The sequence below is a fragment of the Rousettus aegyptiacus genome, unplaced genomic scaffold (assembly GCF_014176215.1).
Source record: "Rousettus aegyptiacus isolate mRouAeg1 unplaced genomic scaffold, mRouAeg1.p scaffold_m13_p_14, whole genome shotgun sequence".
In the NCBI taxonomy this organism is placed as follows: Eukaryota; Metazoa; Chordata; class Mammalia; order Chiroptera; family Pteropodidae; genus Rousettus; species Rousettus aegyptiacus.
This window is the reverse complement of record NW_023416289.1, coordinates 32146857-32167849: the sequence shown is the minus strand read 5'-3', so window position 1 is coordinate 32167849 and position 20993 is coordinate 32146857. Positions and strand designations below refer to the sequence as shown.

Sequence of the window (20993 nt, the reverse complement as noted above, 5' to 3'; positions counted from 1 at the left end):
AAATTCCAGAGCTGTATCCTGGTAGGGGGATGGGCCGCTTTCCTAGGCTATCCTGGCCTCAGTGAAACACACTGGATGGAGGCTGGGCTCTGACTCAAGAAAAAGATGGAGAGCAAGCAGGGAGCAGCCTCCAGAGCAACAAGAAGGTGGGCACCAGGCAAGATGTCAGGGTAGCAGGAGTGTATGGGAAACCCTGAAGCCAGAAAGGGAGAGGCAGGAGCCGGGTGCATTGATGGCAATGGAGATGTAAGAACTTGTTGAAATTTAAATGTGTGTGGAGATACACTTATAGGACTTGCTGATTATTGAATGAGAAAAGACAAGAATGTCTTCTAGGATTTCTGCCTGAGCAACTGGGTGAATGGATAGTGGTACCTCTTACCAAGGATGGGAAAGATGGGGTTGTCTCCCCTAAAAGACTGCATCTTCTTTGCAGCCCTGGCTCCTAGCAAGGGCCTTGACACTAGATGACATTAGTAAATACTAAAATTAATAGTAAATATAGTTTTCTATTCTCGTGGAAACCCACACCTATGTGTGGTAGGGAAGTTTTTAAAAGGCCTAATAATGGAGTCACATGATATTACTAAAACAATCCTTCCTCCTCAGGCCCATGTTCCCAACTCAGTCCCAGTAAAAACCACATCCAGTCCTTTTGCAGACATGCGGAAGCCTGGTCCCAGACAGCCTACCCCTGAGGCATCATAAGGCCAGCTATGTGCATTACTTTCAGTACCTTATCCCTGGAAGTTCCTCAGACTCCCAGGCGTGTCTGGTTGGGAGCCTGCCAGGCATGTTGTCCACGTACAGGGTCTTTTGGCAGTCAAGAAGCTGGCCAATACAATAGTTTCTTTCGTTTCTCCAGATCAAGAAGCAGATCACAACAGGGGCCACACAGCATACAGAGAGCCAACCCCTCCCAGCATCATGTTTGGCATGTGGCATTTCAGCTACATTTCTAGAGTTGGATGTCCCTCTCTCCCAGGATCCCCAAAGTGTGTAGTAATCACCAGCTTCACAAAGATGCTCACCTGCCTGTGTCTTCCTCTATTTCTCAGCTGGGCTGAGGCCTCCAAGGACCCTCTTGGGGCTCAAGTGTAACATCTGTTCGTCTTTCATCCCCACCCATCCAGCACTTAAGCTGAGGGACAGGACTCCTATCACCACCACTGCTGTGAATCAGGTCAGTGAACAGCACCATTATTCATGTTAAATAGGAACATGCTTGGATGCTTTTCCAGCTAGCTTTTACATATGAATTTCCAGTGTATTCCTTAACACTTGTAGAACATGGCTAATACTAAGCGACCTTGTTTTGAGGTACACTTAGGCTTGAGACCTGGTCCCCATGCTCAGCTTCAGGGCATCTCAGCAGAAAGAAGCCTGAGTGGTACTTATATTAGTAGGTTATATATTAACGTTCACATACTGTTTTACTAAGTTCATGAAAAAGTTTCCATCAAGTGCTATCTTGCTGTAAATGAAAATGAGTTGAAATTCCTTTGTAACTTACCGTCTCTTTGTGGTTCCTATTGTATAATCTTTCCTTCTGCTTAGCAGGACAGTTTCTTGTCCCTCTGAGGTATGGTGTCTCCCACATATTGGGTCCCTGGCAGAGTGGTGGGAGATCTCATCCCTTGGTCTCCTTCTTGGAAAGGCTGCCTGGGCAGCTGATAGCACCCACACTTGGTGGGATGGGGGTGCTGGCAGACCACAACCCAAGGAGAAAGCCTGCATCCTCCCAGGTGGTCTCCTTCACCACAGTAGGGACTCTGCTCACAGAGGCCTGTCCCAGTTTTGGCTTTAGGAAAGCCCGACAGGAGAGGTGTCGTAGGTTGTTTTGCTTCCTGCCCACCCACCCCAGTTTATTTTATACTCCTTAGTCTTTCCCCCTTCAGGGTCTCGGAATCAGAGAAACCAACCCAGGCGCAGCTTTTCAAAGTAATGAGTCAGGCAGGGCTTCTGACACAGTGTCTGTTGTAGTTCATTTTAAACAGATACAAAATATAATTAAATGTATATTTTTTAATAAAGCCAATAGTTATTTTACTTATAGGAGCTTTAAAAGTAAGATACAAAATGTAGAGTTCCAGTTTGGAAGCACTGTAACTATTCACACATGTCCTGCTGATGCCTGAGCAAGGCAGCCACGCCCGGGCCACACAAAGGACACACACGATACTCACACACGCACACATATGCGCTTTGGCGAACTCCTCTGCCAAGCGCAGCACCTGGAATTACCAGTGTTCAGAGCAAGGTGGTACTGAGAACACAGCACCTACCAGGAGACCACACACAAACAGCTTCACACAGTCTCACAGCCCATGGAGATGCAATTACAAAATGTCTTAAGAAAAACAGACTGGAAAGGGACAATTAGTGATGTCAATGTCAACTGCACTGGGGCATCAAGGACTGACCTCTGACCAGAGTGAGGTCTTGGGGAGGCACTATTAAAACAAGAGTACTTCAATATAATAGAACTGGAAATACGGAGTACTGTGAACACGTTACTAAAGGAAACAGAACACTATCTTACAAGTCAAACAGCCACAAACAACTTTAACAGAGATTAGTGCACACACTGTGACAGCTAACACAGACAAGAGCCACGCAGGGTTGGTGCAGAGCACGTGCCTGAAAAAGTCTATATACAAAACGGTTCTCTGTAAACATGGTGAGGTGAATGTTCAGAACCCATGGTGAAAGGATCGTAAGTACAGGCAGCAATGGCATCCCCACACAGCACAAGACAACACCCAAGGCCTGGAGACAGCCTGGCGACACAGTACTGAAAATTCAGATGGCTGGGCTCAGACACCCTAGGGGTCCTCTATAATTAGTGTGTATACATACATATATATACTTTCTTTTTGGTATTTTTAAATATAAATTTACTTATATCCATAGAAAAATGAGAACATAAATGTGTTATTACAATCTTTGCTGGAAAAGCTTATATGGAGTTAGAAAGAATAAACCATTTATTAGTAGTTAACATATATTAAAATGGTTTAATGATTTAAGAAAATATAAAAAAAATATTAATACTGTCAAACTTTCATACCAGAAAATATTATGGATTTTTCTCAATTAGACTTTTTCAAAGATGAAATATGAAAAATTTAAATAAGTTTTATATAAAGAACTTCTGTAACCTCAATTAATATACAGTGGGATATGTCTATTCTATATAGATATATTTATTATTATTTCTCAATTTAAGCACCATTCACCACTTCTGGATCCATTCTGGCTGGAAAATATCCCTAAGTCCACAGGATGTTATCTATTTAATGGCACATGTTAACTGAAAATGAGGTGGTTTTGTTTTTTTTTAAAGAAAATACTTTAATGTCTATCTACATCTTAATTGGTTTGTCTTGAGCCAGCTCATAAATGTTACTGCAATTTCAAGTGCAGGTGTCTCTGTGCAGCCCCTTAACCACACCCTGTTTTGAGACTGTGTTGAAGCCTCTGGCCATGTGTGGCAGGATCTGAGGGCAGCAGGCATAGCTTTATCCTGCTCACAGACAGCAGCCGGCTGGCTCATCTCCATGCACCATCAGGAATATGCCTCCAACATCAGTTTTATGATCCTGCTTTTATAAATCTGGTAAAGGTTGCACTCCCTGGGTTCTGCTGGGGTGATGGGGGGCTGCCCACCCACAGAAAACCCAGGTGATTGCTTCCGATCACAAATATTCTATAAGTTGTCCATCTTATATAAGCTTAAATAAAAATAGTGTTGAACAAACCTCCAGCCACTAAATTTGTTATCTTAAAATATTCAATGCATTTTTAGGTAAGAGATGTTTTAACTAAAAATCTATATGAAAAATAGCTATAAAATAACAGTGATTGGTGTGGTCATCACTCAAAGTGTTAAAGGCGGGAAGGGGAAGGTTGCAGAAGAATGGTCAGTTTTGCTCTCAGCCTTCAGGCCTGATGTCTTCCCAGCACAAACAGTGGGACTACAAACTTGAGAGACAAACTTGAGAGCTGTGTTTCTCAAAGTGTGGCCTGTGGCCCACCTGCATAAGAATCACCAGAAGTGCTTATTAAGCTCAATGATCCCCAGCATGTCTCTGAGAAGGGTCAGAGACCTCTGTCTTCAGCTGGCCCTCCAGGGTCTGATGCCTCCAAAGTTTGAGAAGCCAGGCCTTAAAGGCTTAGAGCTGCCAACGACCCCCATCCCCAAGGATCCCTGCCTGGGACAGGGGTACACTGGTCCTCCAGGGGGCTGGTACCAGCTAGTCAGCCCTGGGGTGGGGACACTGGCTCCAACAGCTTTGGGCAGGGCAGGTGGGCTGGCCTGGGTCAGTACTGGGGCAAGTAGGCTGGCCTGCGCTCAGCCTTCCCGGGGAAGGCCTTGAAGCCCTTGGATGCTGCCTTGTGCGCTGGTGGGGGCGGAGGCTGCGGAGGGGTCTGCACGTAAGTGAAGGAGGCGGCGCTGCACTCGCTGGTCGCAGCCCACACTGGGGACTGCAGCATCTGCATGGTGTCGTTCCACTGGCTGCCAGGGCTGGCGACTGCATAGAGTGGTGCACTTGGGCTGGGCAGTGTGCTCGGCAGCGGGGAAGGGTGCTGCCAGGGTGCTTTGGGTGGCCACGTTTTGGTTTTGTTATCCTGAGAGACAAAAGAAGGTTCTTGGTTCTTGGCAATTTATCATCTTTCCCCACCTCTCCAGATCCCTGGCCCTATTCTCACCTAGGAGACAGGGCGAGAGCCCCACCCCTCTCCACAGCCCTGGAATAGCACCATCTGGTAGCACTTGCCATGACAGAAATGTTCTACGTCTGCATTGTTCAATACAGTACCCGCATGTGGCTAGCTAGTGGCTATCATATTGGACAGCAGAGACAGACGTTCCTCTACATATGGCTCTGAGTCAGCTGAGATGGCTAATCATTTAGACAAAATCGTGAGGGAAAAATGTTGTTCACCTCAAGGAAGCCCTCATTTCTTTGAGGTCCTCTTAAAACTTAGGCTTTGGAACCTCACTCATGGTCTGTACCCCACAGAGCCAGCCTCTATGGCCAGAGCAGAGCCCACCATACCTGATTCACATCCTCCACTGTGGTAAGAAGAGGCGGTGAGGGCAGCGTGCTGGTCTCCTGCTCTCCACTGCTATGTTTCCTGAAAGAACCAAGAGCTCAGTGCAGCGGTCGCCTGCCCAGCTTACCTCCAGGGGGCACCCTAGCCACTTCACTCGGGTGTCTCTGAGCACTGGTTCTAGGGGAGGGTGAAGGGTGGAGCACGGTCCACTGTGTGCAGGGGCACAAGGTGGGTCGCCACTGAATGGTGCACTCCCCAGGTCATCGCAGGGCTGGGGTGGGTAGCGGGGAAGGCATGAGGACAGCCCTGGCTGTTTCAGCTGCTCTCTGAGTCCACCAGCTCTGGCCTTTTGTTTATTTTATCAGCAGCTACAGACTAATTTATTTACCATGCACTGAGGATATGTAACTAAAAAAACAAAAAGCTATTATTTTGCTACTGACATGAAAAAATTTCTGATATAATGTGGAATGTAAAAGGCAGGATGTAGCCAGCTCAGAGCCAGGTAAATCAGTTACCAGCGCTCCTGCATGCAGGCAGCAGTCTCTGCACAGGTGGTGCTCAGGTAACTTCTTAGGTGTCTAATCAGCCTCTGTAATTTCCCATGTCTCAAATGGAAGTCTTAACTCCACCCGTGCCTCCATACTGCCACTCCTGCAGTCCTCCCTGTCTTGGTTCATGGTACCCACTTGCTAATCATTCTTGATTCTTCTCTCTGACACATACCCTACTGTCAATTTCTCACCAGTTGCTCCCTCATTTTGTTCAGCTTTCTGGTCATCAGAGGCCTCCCTGAATCTCATTCTGAAAACAGAAAACCCACCTGTCTCCTGCATGCTCTCTCCCCTCGTAACACACTTTAGTTTTCTTCCCAGCATCTAATATCTAATTCGATGTGACATATAAATGTGTGTGTGTGTGTGTGTGTGTGTGTGTGTGTGTGTGTATCTGCCTTCCCTCAATAGAATATAAGTTCCACAAAGACGAGGACTCTATTTTGTTTATTGCTATATCACCACTGCCTGGTACATGATAGGTACCAATGAATGAATGAATGAATTTAACTTCTCTGAGCCTCAGTTTCCTCACTCATGAATTGGGGGTAAAATAGTACTTACATAATAAGGTGGTTGCTATAGGCTAATTTGTGTCACACTCCCCCACCTCACATTCTATGTTGACCCCACATTCATATGTTGAAGTCTTAACTCCCAGTACCTCAGGGCTGTGACTGTATTTAGAGATAAGGTGTTCAGACAAGTAACTAAGTTAGAATAAAGTCATTAGGGTGGACCCTAATCCAATATGATTGGTGTCCTTATAAGAAGAGAAGATTAGGACACTAATGCACACAGAGGGAACACCATGTAAAAATACAGGGAGAAGATGGCCATCTGCAAGCAAAGGAGAGAGGCCTCAGAGGAAACCAACCCTGCTGACACCTTGACCTCAGAGCCTCCAGAACTGTGAGGAAATAACATTTTTGTTGTTTAAGCACCTCCAGTCTGTGGTACTTTGTTACGCAGCCTTAGCAAATAAATATAGTAGTGGTAAGAATTAAGTGAGAAAATGCATGTGAATATTTAGCCCAGGGCCTGGCACATGGAAAGCGCCCTAGATTGTATTAGCAGTCACTGTTATCATACTGTTACTACTCTGTGCATCCTGACTCAGGTACCATTCCATCTGCGTCTACCCACTCCCCACTGCTCATCCAATGAAGCCTGACCCTGTCGCATAGGAGCCGTGTAACCTGGCCTCCCTTTCCACTCCACGGCATGACTTCTGATGCCCAGGCATCCTTGCATGCTCCCTGTTTCCTGCCCACATCCTTTAGACTGCCACCTCTGGGCCTCTGCTGCCTCACACCCACAATAGTCTCTCTACTTTCTAAACAAATTCTTCTCATATTTCAGGACCCATTTTAATTTTTGTGACTACTTTTGAAAACCTCCTAGATCTGAATATACTATATTACTATGTTTTTCAACTTTGAAATACCATTCAGAGGTCATTTTATCCAGTTCCACCTTTGACAAAGAAACTGAGGGTCAGTCTGGGCCAAGCTCATGTTTGGAGCTGCAAAGCCTGTCGGTGAGTCCTGATTAGGACTTGGCTGTCCTGGTCCTGCTCCCCACACAGAAAAGGCTGCCTCCTGCATCCAACATCAGCAGACCCTGTCTCAGACTCCTCCCTTGCCTGTCATACTGGTATTTTTGGCTACTACTGGCTTGAGACTCCTCTGCCAGCAAAAACTCAACCCAATGTTAAGTCAACTGGGCTACAAGCCTGTATGGAGGTACCACAGGGTCCCCAGCAAGACAATACCAGAAGAAGCCCTCTGCCTTTCTCACACAAGGCCAACTAGAAACGATGAGGCTCCTGAGCTTTTCAAGGGAATAAGCTGTGGATCACATTCATGTGCCCCTCTGTGCTGATTCAGAAATCGCTTCATACCTTCTCTGCTTGACAGCAGCAACGATGTCAGGCCCTGAAAACATGGAGAACAAGCTGTCTCCGTTGGCAGAGGACGTCTCGTCACTTGAGCTGGCCGAGTCTCCCTGAGTCCCTGACCAGCCACTGTGCAGGCCATCCCTGAAAGACAAAGAGAAAAGCTGGTCCTGGGCCTCCTGTAGCCAGCCTGGACAGTGGCTAGACAGCCGAGGCCAGCTCCTACCCCACACCCAAGCTTTAAAAGAACAATCTTTTTACCCTGCACTCATCGTACAACCAAATAGTGGTCTCTTATCTCTTATATGCAGGTCTGCATACAAGTGGACCTGTGCAGTTCAAAAATGCGCTGTTCAAGGGTCAACTGTATTTTTGATCCACAGTTGGGAATCCAAGTATGAGGAGGGCCAACTTAAGTTGTGTGTGGATTTTCGACTGCATTGTGGGTTGGTGCCTCTAACCCTTGAGTTGTTTAAGGGTCAATATAATCTATATGTATTGCCCTTTATTCCTCTCGGAAGCCTGTGATTATATATGAAATTGATTTTAGAGCAAACAAAAATTTGAGATGATCTTTAGCTGTCCAGATTTATTAACCAGGTAGCAATAAGAGATTTGATAAAAATCAATCCCTAGTTGTTCCTATGATAAAAATCCAGTTTTCACTGTACATTGGAATATGAACCATATACCTTTGCTTTTTGTAGGCTACAAGGATCACATTCCATAAATTGCATTGGTTTTACAGACATGCTTATTTCAGCATAAAGGCTGTGTTAAACATGCAGTTACTTCACAAACACTATCAAATAAGATACTCGTCTAGGGCAGAAAAGTCTGTCTTGAAAATCAATTTATATCAGTGGTGTGTTCACAGGGACACATCATGCCACCTGGCATCCTACAGTTAATCACAAAACTCTGACTCCTTGAAGATCTGACCATGTCACTCTCACATGTGGGCCTGAAATTGAACTGCTTGATAAGAATGCACAAAGGCCCCATGGGGCACACCCAGATCCCAAACTCAGCTTCCCTGCCATACCTAGCACTCACCCTTCTGTGAAGAACTCTGGGAAAGGCCAGGTCCGATGGGCATCATCCATGGGTGGCCAGTGTCCTCGGGGGTTGCCTAGGCGGCGACCATGTTGAACCTGCCGCTTCTGCTGCATTGCCTGGCTCACTCCTGCCACATAGCGTGCAAACTCGGGGTCTGAACCTACTGTTAAGACAAAGGGACAAACAGGGTTTGGAGCCAAACTGGCCTCTTGTTTCCTTTGCTACCTTCTAAGGGTATTCTGGTCACGCACGCCATGAAAAGTAATGAGGAGCTGCAGGACTTGCCTAGTAGCCTGCAGTGATGAGATGCGGCTTTCAGCACACAGGACTGAGTTCAGGTATGGCGTGTGCACAGGGACTGTCAGGAAGGGTTATACCCAGGAAAGACGCAGGGTGAATGTGAACAGAAGACAGAAAAGAGAATATAAAAGGTTTGCTTTATCCATGACTAAATTAATTAAAGACAAAAACTAGTTACTTTAAATTTTCCAATGTCTGATGTTTTGTACTTAACAACTTAAAAAATAAGATGATGACTTCAGCCAACTGATAGTCTATAAGTTATCAAAGCATCAGGGTCAGCCAGACAGAGAATATACACCATTCCCACTTGAGCCAATTCTGATCCAATATCTTCCTGGATATCAGATGGCAGACCTGCTCATTTGGCCTGAAGACAATAAGAGTGGTACTGAATAACATGAAATTTCAGAATGTATTAAGAGGTAGCTGGAAATGTTCTGGACAGAGATAATGATGCTCAGGGCAATAAAAATGGGAGAAAATATAGCGCGGAAGGCATTTAGAGGAAGAGTCAAACAAAAAGTAGCTATGGGTCACAAACTGAATATGACTCAGCAGTGTGTAGTTTTAGCTTCAAACTGGGAAAGATACTAAAGCACAGCCCCATTGTTAGCTTGTTCTCAGGGCGCTGCCACAGGACTACTGCATGAAACTATGCCACTTGTGCACTAAAGGAAGATGCCCGCACCAGAGGAGAACGGGATTGGAATCAAGGCCCAGTTTCAGTCAGTCAAGCCACACCCCTAAGGGCTGTGTGTGCCCAGAGGGGGCGCTCTGTTTTAACTGGCCCTGCCTGAGAGGGTGCCTTTTGTAATTCACCTGTCCAGTGGAGTGCCCTTCCTTAATTTGCAAAAATGGCTACGTGGATTTTCTGCCCTTGGGGTGTGGTCTACAGGAAGCTACATGAAGGACTTGAAGGTCAGAAAGGAACAGTCGGAGAAAAAGCTGGTAGGATTTGCAAGCTAAGGACGAAGACTGTATGGGCCTCAATAGGTCTCAACAGTGATAAAGTTCTGCCAAGCACAGTTTACACTCTGGCTTAATTACATAACTGTCAGAAAATGTACAGACTGTTTATCAACAACTGAGAAAATGTGCCATGCCCACCCCAGTTGTGCCAGGTGGACATGCTCCTCAATAGTATAGGTAGACCCATACAGGTTTGCCTTTCTTACACCCCAGGGTATAAGGTTCCCCAAATACACCCAACCAAGGAAAGCAAGAAAAAGAAAGCATAAGCAGCACTTTGAGGAATTTTTAAAAGATATAAGAAAACATATATTTCCTTTAATAGTTAATGCTGGGTTATCAGGGAATCTCCTCTGTTAGTGCTAATTTACATAAGTATTTGCTGTATTTATTTATAATTTCACAGTACTCCCCTTATGAATGAAATACATTTCCTACTTCTGCATGTCTTTTGCTAAATTAATCTCTCTAGATTTATCTTGCATCTACCCACCTTACCAGATTCACTAATTCTAGAAGCTTTTTATTGAGGTCTTGTTTTTTTTCCCAATTCTATCGCCAGTAAAGAGATATGCTTTCTAATCTATCCTTTTCTAAAGCTTATCTCTCTTATTTCCCTTGTTTTTGTCTTGCTGTATTTGCTAGAAAGTTCAAGACAAAGTTATATGCCCTCGGCTGCCAGCTGCCACCAGTCTGGGTCTAGATTTTAACTGGAATGATTCTGTGTATCAGCTGCTACTTGCTACTGGCTTTTTGGTAGATAGTTTATTTTATACTCAAGAAATTTCCTTCTATTCATGTTTTATTTAAGGGGTTTATATATTTAAGAATTGCTGGTGTCTTTTATCAAATGTCACAGTGTCTATTGCTGTACAAGTTTTTCTCATTTAATTGGTTGATGTGATGAATTACTGTACAGCAGCAGAACTCCTTATAAGGAACCACCTTACACCTCTAAACTAAACCAGCTTGGGTAATATATATTACTCTTTTGATACGCTGCTGGATTTCCTTGCATCTGTCCATACTCAGGTGAGATGCACTATAGTTTGCTTTTTGTATAATCCTTTTAGTCTCTCCTATATCTGTAGTAGTTATGTCTCCTTCCTATTTGTTTCTCTTTGCTCTCTCTTAAGCTTACAATAAATTGGGTTATTTTATTGGTCCTCCAAAGACTCTTCTTTTAGTTTTATTTACAATTTCTACTATATTTTTCTATTAAATTTACTTAGTTTTGGCTTTTATCCTTAAATCATTCCTCCTCCTAGTTTAATTTTGTTTTGTTTCTAAGCTCTCTTTCTAATTTCTTAAGATAACTCTGGTGGTATCTTACTGTCTAAGCTGGGCAAGCTGTATTCTGTGAAGGCAGGAGGGTCCTGAAATTTAGGTATTCCTGATTACATAACCTGTTCTATGGTTATATTTACCTAAACTTCATAGGTCCTGAAATTTAGGTAAATATAACCATAGAACAGGTTATGTAATCAGGAAAAAAGCAGCCACTTTAGCTCCCATGAATGAGAGGCCCAGACTTGAACTATAGGACTTTGAGCCTGGGGACTTCTTTTACTGCCTCAATCTTGTCCTCTGTACAGTGAGAAAAACAGCTCCCCTTTCCTTCTCAACCTCATTTTCACTTCTTCCAACCTTTGCTGGATCTGCTCCATACTAGCCATCAGATAGTGAGAAAGGGTCTTTAAAGTCACTGTCTCCCATAGGTAAGGCTGTAGCAGACAGGCCCAATGATGTTCTCAGTGATCACATTTATGTTAAAACCCGAGGTGGGGAGTGGAAGACTCACATACCTGCAGGATCAAAAGGCAGAATTTCTCCCAACATTCCAAAGACTCCATCACTTTGGTCACGGTTTGGCCAGGTGTTATTTCTAGGTCCCTGTGGCTTCTGCCCCAAAACCTCTGACATCACATTATCCATATAGCTGCTCACCAGACCCAAGCTGTACAAGTCAGAACTGAGATCAGATATGCCAGGCCACTGGCCAAGAGGAGACAGACCCGCTCCCATGGGTTGTGTTGGATGCTGGGATGAGCCATGCACCCATTTCCCAGGAGCCCGAGGCTGGGGCAGGGGCTGCTGTGGTCCAATGGGCTGGAGCAGGTGTTGATAGTATTGGACCTGGGGTTGTTGTTGCTTTGGAGACTGCTGCTGATGTGCCAGGCCCTGCTGGGCTGTCAGAGGTGTGTGCGCCCCAGCTTGGGGTGGCCGCGGTGGAGGGGGCACTGGCAGTGACGGCTGCTGTGGCTGCAGGGCTCCTGCCTTCTGCTCAGTCACCATGGCTGTGGCAGCAGAATTACGCCTTGTCACTAATGGGGAGCCCTGATGTGACTGGCCCATATTAAAGCCCGAGAGAAAATCTATCACCTCCTGCATTTCCTGATCAGTTGGTAAGTTCATACCCTTCTCGTCCTTGCTATCATCTGCTTGCAGAAAGTTGTCATGCCTCTCCATGAGAAAACCATTGGCCATTTGATTACTGGAATTCTGAGCTGACTGTGAAGGGTCTGTAGTCCTAGGGAAATTACCAATGTTCAAAATGCTTTGTAACCTTGAATCAATATTACTGGGCACTTTCGCCTTCTCTTCTGAACAGCCAGCTATGAAGATGTTTTTCGAAGGGGTATTTAGGATGGAATAATTTGTGCTGCTACTAGAACTGGTACATGACGCTTTCTTGGTGAATCGGGATGTCAGTTTGGAGAATGTCTTCTGCAGGCCACCTGAAGATTTGTTTCCATTTCCAGAAGGCAGGTCAGCCTGATTCCCAAAATCACAGATTTCCCTTTGAAGCTGGATCTGTATGCAGGGTAAAGCTTGTTCCCTATTTAAACAGAAAAGCATTTTTTTTTTTTTTAAAAGGCAAATATACAAATTGGACAATGAAATGGATCTCCTTGTATTTAAGAAAGACTTTAAGAGCAAAATATACCTCTCAGGGTAGTAGTAGGTTATTTTATCAATAAATGAATACCCAAGAATTTTAAGTGTACATAATTCAACCACAACTTATATTTATTATTTTAAAAAGTCTACAGTGTCTAGCATGGGGCTATGAAAACTACATCAGGATTCTGGCCTGAGGAGTTTGAGCAAAACCCTCCAACTGCAGCACAGGAAAGCAGAACATGGCTACAGAGGAGGATGTAATTGGCAGAGGTCTGCTTTGTGCCTGGAGAACAGGGACTGAGAGCCTGGCAGATCCAGCATAGAGACAATGCAAATCCACACAGCAAAGAGGGGTGGGTGGCAGAACTCAGGGACAATAGGTAGCACTGCTGTCCTTGGGAGTAATTTACAGATAGTGCTAAGAACAGATGGTTGTCACTACGGAGTTTTCTGAGCACTATTTTTCAGTACTGAAAGAGTGCCCTAGAGAAAGAAAGGGCACTGGGTGGGAGATGAGGCAGGTAATGGGTGGTGCAACCCGAGATAAGTCACCTCACTCTTCTGGGCCTCTGTGTGCTCACGAGTTAAGGGGAGAAAGCATGGCTAGATGTTTAAGGCTCCTACCCGTTCTAAGGTTAATAATTCACAAAGAGATAATCTTGCAACTGTCAAGCTACTTTCTGATATAAAGTTCGTGTAGGATATAAGTAAATTTACTAAACATTGCTCTTAGTTCTTAAGGAGAATATGACTCGGCTTAAAATCCTCTTGATGGACTTAATCTTAAATAGCAAAACAAATGAAGGCAAAAATGTTAACAAATTGGTTGAGTCTGGGTAAAGGGCACAGAGCACTCTGCTGCAACATTCTTGCAACTTTTCTGTAAGTCTGAAATTATTCCAAAATAAAAAGTTACCAAAAAGTTCTCTTTCTTGTCTTAAGAACTTACATACTATCAGGGACATGAGCACACACGCAACTATGTGGTTACACTGTGCCTAGGTGTGGACCTGAATACAAATTGATTCAAGTGACTAGTGGGGACACCCACCTCCCTGTCCTCCAGCGGGTGAGGTCCAGCACAGCCGTGTAGAGCACGTCCACCAGACCCAGGGTCTTCTCGGGGTCCAGGCTTCTCTGCAGCAGGGACATGGTGGCAGGGTCTTCTTTCAGGCACCTACACATGAACCAGGCTGCATTAGTCTGGGCAGCACTTCTCTACAAAAGTGTTTCAAGCAGGCTTCATACAAAAGGCTACAATTTGTATCTACTTTTGCACTAAACAAAAATTTAGTAATTTTTCAGAAGCAGATTTAGAGAATGGCATGGCTAACACTGGAACTTGCTGCTCTGCAAGAGGAAAGGAAGCGATAGGGTCCAGGGTGTCCATGGATTTCTAACTATCTAGATCTGATAGAAAAAGAAAGGTTTGGTGGAGGGGCTGCCTTCTAGGGGCCCTAATGCCCTCTCGCTGTCTGGCGCCAGCTCCAGCCCTGACTCTCCTCTCTATGCTGCCAAGATTCCGTGGTCTGGCACAATATCTACTCCTCTGCAAACTCTTTCCAGAACCTGCCCCTCCCTTCCTCTATGGCCCTTCACACCTGTACCCAAGAAACTGAGGATCAATGAAAGAAAAAAACTCTCAGTCTGCCACCTGGACTCACCACAAATTTCAGGTAAGGAACAAACATGGTCTTCTAATACATTAATTTTTTCCTTTTCCAAGGTGACTGCTTCACGCCTCCTTGCCTCTCCTCGAAGCTCTGCTATCTCTGCCACTTTGCCCATTCTTTGCTATCTCAACTCTCACTCAATTGAGAAAACACATAAGATCAGATCTACTTCATCTCCCCTCATCACTAGTTCCTCCACTTCACCTGTGTCCCTGCCCACACGGCCTGCCTTCCCCGCCTGCCACAGAGGAAGACAGGCCCTGCTCTTACCACAGGCTGGCCTCCATCCTGTGCTGCTTTCCCAAGGGTCTCACTCACATAACCACCCATGAGATTCCCTTTGGTAAACACACCACTCTTACCAACCACCTTCTCTGAGCCCTACATTTTCCCCAGACTGCCCCATTTCTTGCTCCTCATTTTAGCAAAACGCACTGTCTTCCCTCTCTTCCTTACCTCCTACTCTCCTCTCACCCCACTCTGACCAGGCTTTCGTCCCTGTAACTCCACTAAAATAGCTTTTATCAGACAGGTTCAATCTTGCCAAAGTCAAGGGTCAGTTAGTTACCTATCTTTATCTCAGTAAATCTCTCAGCGACATTGTCCTCTATCACTGTCTTTTGCAGCTTCAGTGACTTCATACTTGCTCCATTTTCCTCCTATGCAGCTGGCAGCACCTTCTTGGTCTCCTCTACTGACTCTTCCTGCTCCTCTCTCATCCGGTCCTGTGGCTTGACAGACCATCCTGACACTGAAGACTCTCAAATTTCCTTCACCAGCCTCGCGCTCCCTCCTCAAATCCACTCTCATACACCAAACTGCACACTTGACATCTCTGCTTGCACACCTAACAGGAAGCTCAAAAGTAGCTTGGTAGGTTGACATAACTCTGGATTCCTCTCCTCCCCACCAAAGTTTGCTCTGATTCCTAGACTCTCTCAATAAGTAAACAACACGGCTGTCTACCCCAAACCTACAAGCCACCTCTAGCTCCCTCATGTTCTACATCAATCTATTAACAAATCCTGACCGCTCTTCTTCCAAAACATAGTCTGCATCCAAGCACTTCTCACTATCTCTTTACTCCAAGAAACCACCACCATCTAACCTCCCAACTGGCATCCTTTTCTCTTCTCTGGTCTCTCCAAGGCCCACCCTCCAAACTGCAGCCAGAGTGAGCCTCCTACAACACAAATCAGAACGCATTGCTCCTGTTTAAAAACCCTCCAGTGACATCCCATCGTGACTGAAATAAAATCTAAACCTTTCACCCTCAAGGCTCTTTTTAAGCTGACCCCTCCTGCCTCTCTCCTCATACCTCTCTACACTATCATCTCCATTCACCTTGTCCCAGCTATAAGGCCTCTCTCAGTCTTTGAATATGCCAGGTTTGCCTACATCTCAGGACCTTTGTTCTTGTTGCTGTCTTCTTCTGGACTGCTCTCCCTTGAGAGCTGCTTCCCACCATTCATGTCCCCACTGTCCACTCAGGGCACCTCCACCAAGAGGCCTCTTCTGAGAGGGAGGACTAGAAAGACATTGTTTGTCTGTCTTTGGGAACTCAGGGAGTGAAATGGTGAGATCAACACTTGTAAGGCCACCCTAGGAAGACGGCAGCAGTCCCTAATATGACTTTGGCTTGAGAAGAAATAAATCTATGAAGGTATAAGCTGGCCAACCTCAGGAACACTGGAAAAGGCAACGAGGTAAGCTCTGACGGTGCCCAACTAGCCCCTGGACTCCTGGGAGAGAATCCTGGCCACTGGAGCTGGCCAAGGTTCACACACGTGATTCTCTCAGCCTAGAGTCACTGATTATCAGGACACACCTGCTCTGCGGTCCCAAGCCAACTTCTGCTTGTGATTTGGCTGGTCACATGTTTGCCCATGAGGAGAGCATTTGCTGGTCATGCAGAAAGAAGCACTATAGTTCCTGGTGATAATAATTTCTCTTTCTGAAAATCAACAAATTGGCACTTTTATTTTATTCATCAGTCTTGAGAGCTGATCAATAAAATCCCCTTAAGAGCCTAAACCCATTCTTTTAACAAATCACTCAGACTTACTTAAAACCCTCTACCTCTTCTTAGGTAAAAATCCAAGTCCCTTAGGGACTCTTTAAGTCCTGTCTTCCATGACCTCCCATGCCTCCTGCATCATCATCTACCATATCTCCAGCCATGCTGGTTCACTTCTCAGGCCTTTGCTGTTCCTTCTGCCTGGAATGCTTTCCCCATCCACTCTCTGCATGGCCAGCTCCTCTTAAATGTCACATCCTCAAGAAGGCCCTTTGTGACTGACCTCCTCATCCAAAATAGCCTCCCCTACCCATTTCTACCCCATCTCTATCATGTGACATCATTCTACTCTTATTCCCTTTACACACTTGCCAGTGTTTGAACTTAACTCTTCTGCGTATTAGCTCTTTCTTCCCCATTATAAAGTCAGTTCAGTTAAAGGCAGGGACCCTGTCTGTGTTGTTTATGATTAAATTCCCAGAGCCCCGACAGTGTCTCACACAGAAGGTATTTAGTATTTGCTGAAAGACAAAATGGATAGCTTGAATATGATAGTTTTAAAAATCAAGTAAAGTTTACTTCATTTGGGAAAAAAACATCTGTCAGCTAGACACTTCATTTTACTAAAAGCAAAGGAAATAATAAATTCTTTACTGGTCCTGCTAATAATTTCATCTCCCTGAAGGTGGAGCAAACCTATCACTTCCATTTGAGTTTGTCTCAAAAAGCACATATTTAACAATTTGAAAGAAACAAAAAATCTTTGTATTTTTACCAAAAGCAACCAGTAGAGGGAGTCTCTCAAGGACTCAAGGTCTTTCATGGAGGTGCAATGAATTACAAAGAAAATCAGTCATACAGTTTTGAAAGTAAACTAAAGTGAAAAGATAAAGGAGTTCATCACCACCAAACCAGGATTACAAGAAATGTTAGAGGGACTTCTTTAAGAAGAAAAAAGAAAAAAAGATAAAATATATGAATAATAAAATGGCAAAAACTACATATCTATCAATAATTACTTTAAATAGAAATGGACTAAATCTCCAATCAAAATATGTAAGTTAGCCGAATGGATAGGAAAACATGACACTTATATATGCTGCCTACAAGAGACTTGCTTCAGATTTAAAGACACACACATACTACAAGTAAATGGATGGAAAAGATACTTCATCAAAATGGAAATAAACAAAAAAAGCTGGGGTAGCAATACTAATACCAGACAAAATAGACTTTAAAACAAAGGCTATAACAAGAGACAAAGAAGGATCCAGTAACCCGACTTCTGAATATTTGCGCCCCCCCCCCCCAAAACCCCCAAATACTACTTTTCAAAGAGCCATGTGAATCTATGTTCGTTACAGCATTATTTACAGCAGTCAAGATACAAGAGGCAACCTGGGTGTCCATCAATGGATGAATGAATAAAACGGGGGTAGTACGTATATACAACGGACTATTACTCAGTCATGAAAAAAAGAATGAAATCTTGCTATCTGCAACAACATGGATGAAGCGAGAGGGTACGGTGCTGTGCAGATAAAGAAAGACAAATGCCATATAATTTCACTTACATGTGGAATCTAAACAGCAAAACAAAACAAAACAAACAAACTCACAAATGCAGAGAACTTTTTGATGGTTTGACAGATGGGAGTGGGGTGAGGGGACAGTAAAAAAGGGGAAAGGATTAAGAAGTACAAATTGATACTTACAAAATAATCATGAGGATGTAAAATATAGCATAGAGAATATAGTCAATAATACTGTAATGACTAGATTTATCAGGGTAATCTTTGTAAGTTATATAAATATCTAATCGCTATGTTGTACACCTGAAACTAATACAATATTGTATGCTAGCTGTAACTGAAAAATTAAAAAATTATCAAAACGAAAAAAAGAAAAGTAAACTCAAGTGTTAACCATTTCAGTATTAGTTGTTTATAATTACCCTATTATCTAAAAGTTCAAACTGTTTTCTTCAAAATGAGAATCCTGATTAAATTGAATATTTTTCAATAAGAACTTGAACTGGAAAACAAATTAAAAATTCAGGAACATAAAAATCTTATAGAAAAGAGAGCTTTTTATTTATTGTTTGATAGGAATGAGAAATGTATATAAATTACCATTCATTTAGGGAAACAGTATACCATCTGAATAATCAAATTAAAAATTTTGGTGCAAGAGGGAACTCATAAATGGAAAGTTTTGGAACATGAAATGAACTACCAACCTCTATTTGATATATCAACCAGTTCTTAAACTTTTGGCAGAATGTACTAATGGACCCTCACAATTCAAGAAGAAATGGTTTAAATACAATTTGAATGCATTACCCAGCTCCCACGTTAGTTCATGCAGGCATCAATAGTGCCATTGTTTCTTACTATCTCTCTCTCTTCCTACCTAAATGCTTTAAATAGTTTCCATATAGTTAAATATTCATTCAGATTACAATTTAAATAGCAAGTCTTCCAACATTAGTTTAATTTTGCTGTTTACTGATAAAGCTATGATGCTGATCCTTATAACTGAATCTGTACGGACATCACCAGGATAAATTCTTACAGGTGGAACTGCTGACATCATATCCCATATTTTAGGCTTCAGACAGACTAAACTGCCCTCCAGAAAGGCTATTTATTCAACAACTTCTGTGCTTGTTTTTTTTCTAGTATGGCCCAAACCTAATATGGTTATTCTAAAACAATTTAACAATATGATGGGCAAAATGGCATCATATTGTTCTCTTATTTTGCCTTTTTTTATTAGGTAAGGTTACACATTTTCCTTATGTATTTGTTGACCATATGTCTTTCCTGATTGACCTGTTCATGTACCTTGCCCATTTTCTTAATGATTTATAGGGGCTTTTGTTTTAATAAATTAAGAAGAGTGCTTTATTATAAGTTTACAAATATAATTAAATAATTAAAAATAAACATAGTTCAGAGTCTGTCCCTGATTTGTAATGACACTGGGTGTCTAATGACACAAACTCAAGATTATCAGGGCTGTTGATACAACAGGTAAAGGAGGGGACGGAATTCTATGTTCTGGACTCAGCTTTATAGAAATACTGGATGGGACTCAGAGAAAATGATATACTCTGTCTAAAAGCTGTGGGCAGAGTGACAAAGATAATATTGATCATTATGATTCATGAGTATATAACATTACTGGTCAATAAGACTATTTTTCAGGTACCTTGGTTTCCTCATCATGGACTGATAACCATGGAACACGGCACCATCATTGCTCATAAACCCGCACAAGCAGAAGACATGTTCTGTCAGTTAGCAGGGGGGCAATCTTTTCAAAGATGTGAAAACTTCTAAAACACTTAGGCTTGTGTAATATAAAAGTCACAGTACCATGTGGAGGGGACTTGAACCACGATTCGGGAGCCTTCTAAACTGATCTGGGGGGCATAAGCTTCTTTATTTTCTATCTGTGCCGTGTCAACTACCACCTAAGAGAAAAACAAAAACAACAATCAGCATTCAGAGAGAAAAATGGATCACAAACAAATCCAATATGTAACTTATCGGTGCCAAGTGACTCTGGCAAGAACCATCCCCCCAGCAAGGCAGTTATGCAAAGGCCAGTCAGGAGACCCATGGAGACAGCAGCAAGTAATAAAGATGACTGAATACGGTAATACTTAATAAACAGAAACAAACTTCTGAGTACAGGATGTACTGAACTTTACAAGCAGTTGTGGTACTTCTCCCAAACTATAAATGTTAGAATAACTTTGTTCCCTTTATCTTTGTATTTATTATTTTTGTGTACATGAGAGAAATAAAAATGTCATTAAAAAATCAAACCAACACATCTGCAATGACAAAATACAAGAAAGAAGTGGACGAAGCTTTTTTAAAAGATCATTTTATCTTCACCCATCAAAAAACAGAACTACTTCAGGAAAGATGAAGAATTCATCCTTCCTTCAATGATTTCCTCTTATTTGGAGGGGAGTCTTTAATAACCATGCATGATATAGTATCTTACGTAATTTAAAGAGTTTGACAAAGTGATGAGTGGATTTTCAAATGACTAAAATAATTTTAAGAAAATAATCATAAAACACTTTAAAAGCAAATCTCTAACATATCAGAAGGGTTAGAGCCATGCAGAGTTGCTTATTGTGATTCCAAACTCAGCCTCCGATGGAGCTGATTTCCACTGATGTAAACAGAGTTCCCACAGCTGGTCTGTAACGTCCTTTGGAAAAGACTTCCTGTCCAAGTAATAGCCATTGTTGGCCCAGGCAGGTGTTTCCTCTCTCCTCCCATCCTGAGAACCATAATCTAAAGGTTCTTTGTCAGTCACACACAAAAGTGCCCTCAGAGCAAGGGGCAGGGAACTAGGAAGAAGATTCTGATCTTCGAACAACATGGAAATTCTTTTAGGCTTATCATGTTTTCTCAAAACAGACTGTGTCCTTTTGCCTTATTTTGCACGTGCCTTTCTATAGAACTTATTGCTGTGGTTCTCCTAGTTTCAGCTAAAATGGTCTTTGGAAGTATGGATCAATCTCCTAGAGG

The 20993-nt window shown here is 43.2% G+C and overlaps 1 protein-coding gene across 5 annotated transcripts in view; it reads right to left on the bottom strand.

The window, feature by feature from the left end:
• Nucleotides 1–1968: 1968 nt before the first annotated feature.
• Nucleotides 1969–20993, bottom strand: part of GARRE1 (granule associated Rac and RHOG effector 1) — a 69082-nt gene continuing 50057 nt past the window's right edge. For all 5 annotated transcript variants that reach the window (XM_016166053.2, XM_016166050.2, XM_016166051.2 and 2 more), the window contains 7 exons: nucleotides 19818–19915; nucleotides 13799–13924; nucleotides 11649–12682; nucleotides 8569–8734; nucleotides 7519–7656; nucleotides 5064–5142; nucleotides 1969–4632 (listed from right to left, as the gene is read on the bottom strand). In XM_016166053.2, the coding sequence (XP_016021539.2) occupies nucleotides 4324–4632; nucleotides 5064–5142; nucleotides 7519–7656; nucleotides 8569–8734; nucleotides 11649–12682; nucleotides 13799–13924; nucleotides 19818–19915 (1950 nt within the window). In that variant the 3' untranslated portion in view covers nucleotides 1969–4323. The remainder of the gene's footprint in view (nucleotides 4633–5063; nucleotides 5143–7518; nucleotides 7657–8568; nucleotides 8735–11648; nucleotides 12683–13798; nucleotides 13925–19817; nucleotides 19916–20993) is intronic.